This window comes from Myotis davidii, unplaced genomic scaffold (assembly GCF_000327345.1).
Source record: "Myotis davidii unplaced genomic scaffold, ASM32734v1 scaffold1509, whole genome shotgun sequence".
Taxonomy (NCBI): Eukaryota; Metazoa; Chordata; class Mammalia; order Chiroptera; family Vespertilionidae; genus Myotis; species Myotis davidii.
The window spans coordinates 457248-462995 of record NW_006299480.1 but is presented as its reverse complement, the minus strand read 5'-3'; the positions used below and the strand labels follow the sequence as shown (position 1 = coordinate 462995).

General features: G+C 60.5%; 1 protein-coding gene across 1 annotated transcript in view; it reads left to right on the top strand.

Annotated features, from left to right (window-relative positions):
- SPATC1 (spermatogenesis and centriole associated 1) overlaps positions 1-5137 on the top strand; it is a 13315-nt gene extending 8178 nt beyond the window's left edge. The window contains exons 4-5 of the mRNA XM_006775172.2: positions 7-321; positions 4105-5137. Coding sequence (XP_006775235.2) covers positions 7-321; positions 4105-4434 — 645 coding nt within the window. The 3' untranslated portion in view covers positions 4435-5137. The remainder of the gene's footprint in view (positions 1-6; positions 322-4104) is intronic.
- The last annotated feature ends 611 nt before the right edge of the window (positions 5138-5748 follow it).

Below are 5748 nucleotides of genomic sequence, written 5' to 3'. Positions count from 1 at the left end.
ATGGAGCGGAAGCTGGCCCACCGCAAGACCAGCAAGTTCCCCGAGAGCCCTCGAGGTCGGTGCTGTCCCGGGGCTAACACCTGTCTGGGGGCTCCTGGCCGCCCTCGGAGACCCCCCCGGGCACCTGCCTGGGCTATAGACCACGCCACTGCCCACCCCCTCCACCCCTTGCCGTCCCCAGAGCCCAAGCAGCTGGCCTTGGAGAGGTTGGTGGGGGAGATCGCGTTCCAGCTGGACCGCAGGATCCTGTCCAGCATCTTCCCGGAGCGCGTGCGCCTCTACGGCTTCACCGTCTCCAACATTCCCGAGAAGATCATCCAGGTATGTGCCGGAGGGCCTGCGGGCAACAGCAGGAACGGGGAGCGCGCTGGACGCCGAAGGGCTGCTGGGCCCGCACTCCAGCCAGGCGAGCACAGTGTAACCCAAGGGCACCGGGGACAGAGGAAGGACTGCGCTCCGTCCATGTGGCCAGCAGTGCCCGGGCACCTACCAGCAGGAGGCCGTGGTCCCAGCTGCCCTGACTCCCCAGAGAACAGGGCAGGGGAGCGGCCGAGCATGGTCAGGTCTGCGCTTTCCCCCTCGGCCCCTGCAATGGCCCCCCAGACCTCCCCCCAGACTGGAAGGGGGCGTGCATGTGGGCTCCCGGCCACCTCCTCTAGGCCACCTGTGTCTGCGCACCATCCACCTGGGGGAGTGGGGGTGACTGGGCAGGAGTGACTGCTCACAGGGGGTTCATCTGGCCCAGCTATGAGCTTGTCTTTTCCATTGTTAAGGTGCCTTCAGTCTTTCCCTTCAGTGTGGTGCCCGTGGTGCCCCCGCGTCCCCTCAATGGCTCCGGGAATGTTTGTGACTTTTGTGTAATGAGTTAGTTGTCCAGCCGAAGCCTCTCACTGGTCTTCAGAGCTCACATATCATCAGTTCAGTTTTCTACGTAGACAGTCATTTTGTACAGTAGTTACGAGAAGCCGATGATGTGGCAACCTTATCCTGCTTCTGATTTGATGAGGACCACTTCCTGTTAAGTATGATGTGTGCTCCAGGCTTTTAAAAAATATCTTTTTCTTTTTTCTTTTTTTTTAATCATTGATTTCAGAGAGGAAGGGAGAGGGAGAGAGAGAAAAAAAAGCATTAATGATGAGAATCATGAATCGGCTGCCTCCTGCACACCCTCTACTGGGGATCAAGGCCGTAACCCGGGCATGTGCCCTGACCGGGAATCGAACCCTGACCTCCTGGTTCATAGGTCGTTGCGCAACCCTGAGCCCCGCCGGCGGGGCTGCTCCAGGCTTTTTGCCAGGTCAGTCAGTTCCCGGTTACAGACGACAGATCCCTCTCGAGCTGGTGTGAGCAGGAAGGGTTATTACGTCTGCATGGCCCAGAAGCTCCGGGAAGCAGACAACAGTGGGCTTTTCCTGCTCTGCAACCAGGAAAAATGCCAGCACACCAGGGGCCTTCCTAGTGGACACACCATTGCAGAAACCGAGGTCACAGGGGCATCGGGCGAAAAGGTGGTTTTCAGCTTCCAGCCCTATGGAAGTCAGAGGGCGCTAGAAGGCTCTAGAACAGAAACCAGATGAGCCAGATTCAGTATCTGCCCCATCAGGTTAAGAAATTTCCCCTCTCCCTCCTTTGTTGAGAGTTTTGGGTTTTTTTCCTTAATCGTGAACAAATACCGGATTTTTTTAGAATGTTGTTCTGTCTCTGATGAGATGCTCACATGACTTCCCCTCTCTCCCTTTTCTCTTTAACATATTGACACTTGAGATAAGATATTCTGATCATAAACCACACCAATCCCTGGTGTTTGTTTTGCTTTTTTAATATATTTTGATTTCAGAGAGGAAGGGAGAGGGAGACAGAAACATCAATGATTAGAGAGACTCATGAATCGGCTGCCTCCTGCACGCCCCCCCACTGGGGATGGAGCCCTCAACGCCCCGGGCATGTGCCCTGACCAGGAATCAAACCGTGACCTTCTGGTTCATGGGTCGACGCTCAGCCACTGAGACACACGGGCTGAGCAATTTTTGTTTCTTGGGTTGAGTACTTCATTTTATTTTGCATTTCTTTTGCTTTTAAATAAAGCATTTGGGGGGGGGGGGCAGTAAAAATCTGTAACAACTGGAACTACGTGTGGGACACCAGCCAGAGTGGACGGTGAGGCAGGATCTAGGGCAGAGGGGGTGGTTCTATTGCTCAGCAGCTGCCAGGGACGCAGTCTCGGAGCAGCCACAGCCCTGTGTCTGCTACCCCCCTACCTGCCTCAGAGAGTACCTGCAGGGTGGACGAACCCAGCCCTTGCCCTCTATGGCCAGACCCTGTCCATCCCTACCGTGGTCAGCTTGAGCATTTAAAACCAGAAAGCCACCCTAGCCTGTTTGTCTCAGTGGATAGAGTGTTGGCCTGCAGACCAAAGGGTCCCGGGTTCAATTCCGGTCAAGGGCAGGTACCTTGGTTGCCCAGGTTCGATTCCAGTCGAGGGCACGTACCTCCCTGGCCCGGGCCCTGGTCAGGGCTCATGCACGAGGCAACCAATCGAAGTGTTTCTCTCACATCGATGTTTCTTACTGTCTCTCCCTCTCTCTTCCACTCTCCCTAACAATCAATGGAAAAATATCCTTGGGTGAAAATTAACAAAAATAAAAACATTAATTAATTTTTAAAAAACAAAAACCACCCCCCGCCAAAGCCCACCAGGAGCCTCCATCCCTTCAGGACAGGGCCCTTCCTCCTGCTCTGCTCTCAGCACCTTGGGGTGTGGGAGGCCATGCTCTCAGCTCCCCCACCCAGGGTGCTTGTCCTACTCTTCCCCACATGCTCCCCTTACCCTCTTAAAGGGTCACTTCCTTGGGGCAGCCCTGGCCTGGTCTCTCAGCCCACACCGCTCTCCAGGGCCCAGGACCCTGCAGGGCGGGCTCAGTCTGGACCGCACTGACCTCCCGTTCCTTCCGGAGATCCGTGCCCCAGACCTCGCGCAGCGGGAGCCCAGCCAGGGCCCCGGGCTGAGCAGGCCTTGGGGCTCCTCCCGGCACAGCCCACAGCTGTGCACCCACGTGCTCCCAGCCATCCTGGGCTGACAGTCCCCTTGCTTACCCTCCACCACTGGCTGAGCTCGGGAAGTCCTTCCCACTGGGGCCCGGAGAGGAGGCTAGAACCAGGGACGCAGGCTGCCCAGGAAGTGAAGAGCCAGGCCTGGAGCTCTAGTGTCACCTGCCAGAGGTCAGGGGTCACTGCAGCTGAGCCCAGCCCTAAGCCCAATGCTCTCCTCACATGACCACCTGGGGGGAGGACAGAGTGGCCTCCCTGGAGGAGGTGATGCCTAAGCGTCCTGTCTGGGCCTTCCCATCAGGTAAGGAGCTAGCAGCTCGGGAGCGGCTGCAAGGGGGCATGCAGGGCCGGGTCAGAACCTCGCAGGTCGGCCCCGGCCCCGAGAGCGGGAGCAGAGGGAACCACAGAAGGGCTCAGGCAGGGAGACACCCTACCGGACACCCACTTCAGACCCTTAGTTCTGTGGGCCTGGGGGCCACCGCACCTGTGACAGGCACAGCATGTACAGGACCCAGTGCAACAGCTGAGCATTCAGCTGAGTGCAGGGCCCTCTGAGCCTGGTGTCATGTGACTGTCCAGGAGGCCACAGCGGGAGGCGGGGGGAGGAAGGACGCAGCCACCACCTGGCTAGGGAGCACAGGTGATGAAGACGTCGGTGGAGACAACCCCCAGCCGCTGCCAGTCCCCAGGAGCAGACACCTGAGGGACAGCAGGACCCCAGTGCTGGGGCAGGATGGCTGGCTCTGGGCCTGGGGTGGTCATGTCAGCATGAGGCGGGAGTGACTCCAGCAGGGCCTGAGCCGGGTGCAGAGAAGGAGGCGCCTGGAGAGGTGAGAGGAAGGGCAAGGGGCCAGGAGGAAGCCTGGGAGAGCCCCCTGGGGGCATCAGAGCTCCCTCACTGTCCCTCCAACCCAGGCTCCCGGCCACGCTCTCACTCTCGGTCCTCGGTTCCTCTTGGCCTCAGCTCCGTCCTGAGTCCCTAGTGGTGATGGATCCCGGGATGGGGCTTAGGGAACCTTTGCCCCTCACCTGACCGCGTCCCCTCCCTCTTCCCAGGCCTCCCTGAACCCCAATGACCACAAGCTGGATGAGGAACTGTGCCAGACGCTCACCCAGCGCTATGTGAGCATCATGAACCGGCTGCAGAGCCTGGGCTACAACGGGCGGGTGCACCCGGCGCTGACGGAGCAGCTGGTGAATGCCTACGGCATCCTGCGCGAGCGGCCCGAGCTGGCCGTGTCCGAGGGCGGCTCCTACACCGTGGACTTCCTGCAGCGCGTGCTGGTGGAGACGGTGCACCCCAGCATGCTCACGGACGCGCTGCTGCTGCTCTCCTGCCTCAGCCAGCTGGCGCACGACGACGGCAAGCCCATGTTCATCTGGTGACGGCCGCCTGCCCCGCCAGCCCAGGCTCGCTGGGTCCAGCTCCCCCACGCGTAGACATTAAAGATTCCCACGGATGCTGGCCGCGGGGCCTGCCCGCACTCCTGGCCGTGCTGCTTCCTTGGTGGTTCCCAGTCCCTGGTCAGTCCTGCCAGCCCTGGGGCAGCTGCCTGGCCAAGGGGGGGTTCAGAAGGCCCCAAGGCTCCCCTGTTCTGGCCGTGGGAGCAGCGAGATCCCTGGGACTCGGCAGGAAGAGCAGGAAGCAGGAAGGAGGCGAGCTGGTAGGGAAGGGCTGTGGCAGTGCCTGCACCCCTGGCCACAACTGTGGGCTGAGGCCTGGGTGCAATGCAGAAGGCAGACTGGACGCAAGAGGAGGACGTGGCTGTGGGAGTTCCTCCTTCTGGATCAGGCAGGGATGAAATGGGGGGGGGGTCTGGACCCTCTCGAGGGCAGGGGGACATGAGAGGGAGGGAAGGAACCAGGAGAAAGCCTCCCACGGCCCTGGGCATGGGTGGCCCAGGGGGATGGGAGCCCTCCCCAAGGCACCCGGGGCGCAGGAAGCAGAGGCAGCTCCACCGGGTGCCGAGACCAGCCCCCACCTGCTGCAGGGGCAGAGGCAGGACGGGAAGGCAGAACAGAGGAGGGGAGCTCGGCCCCAGGGGTGGCTCAGGGGTTGAGTGTCCACCTATGAACCAGGAGGTCTGGTTCAGTTCATCAGGGCACGGGTTGCAGGCTCCATCCCCAGTAGGGGGCGTGTGAGAGGCAGCCGATCTATGACTCTCCCATCATTGGTGTTTCTATGTCTCTCTCTCCCTTCCTCTCTGAAATCAATAAAAATATTTTTTTTTAAAACATGGTTTAAAAAAAAGAATCTGCTGTAGGGACTGGTTCACAGCTCCAGTTAGAAAGGGGGTGCCCAGCGACGCCAGCGGGAGTCCGAGGCCGCTCCCTGGCCACCACCTGAGCGGGTGGGAGCGGGCTCAGCAGGTAACGGAGACGGGCCCTCGTGCCAGGAGGGGGCGGGGGAAGTGGCCGCGTAGGGTGGAACCAACGGCCCCTTCCTCCTAGTCGGGAAGCTTCGTGGGGTAGGGTCACAGAGCCGTCCTACTGTGCGCCCGGCCTCGGCGGGGCTCCGCGGAACGCGGTTAGGCCGCTCAGAGCCTGGAGACCGTTCCTTCACTGGGGTCCCCTCTTTTGACTCAAGGGCTGGACACCGAGACCCTGGGGAGACGGCGGGGGTGGGGTGGGGCACATCCCAATGTCTGGCAGCAGGAACACCCGAGCAATTCCACGCGGACGTGCAGGAGGCGGGAGGGA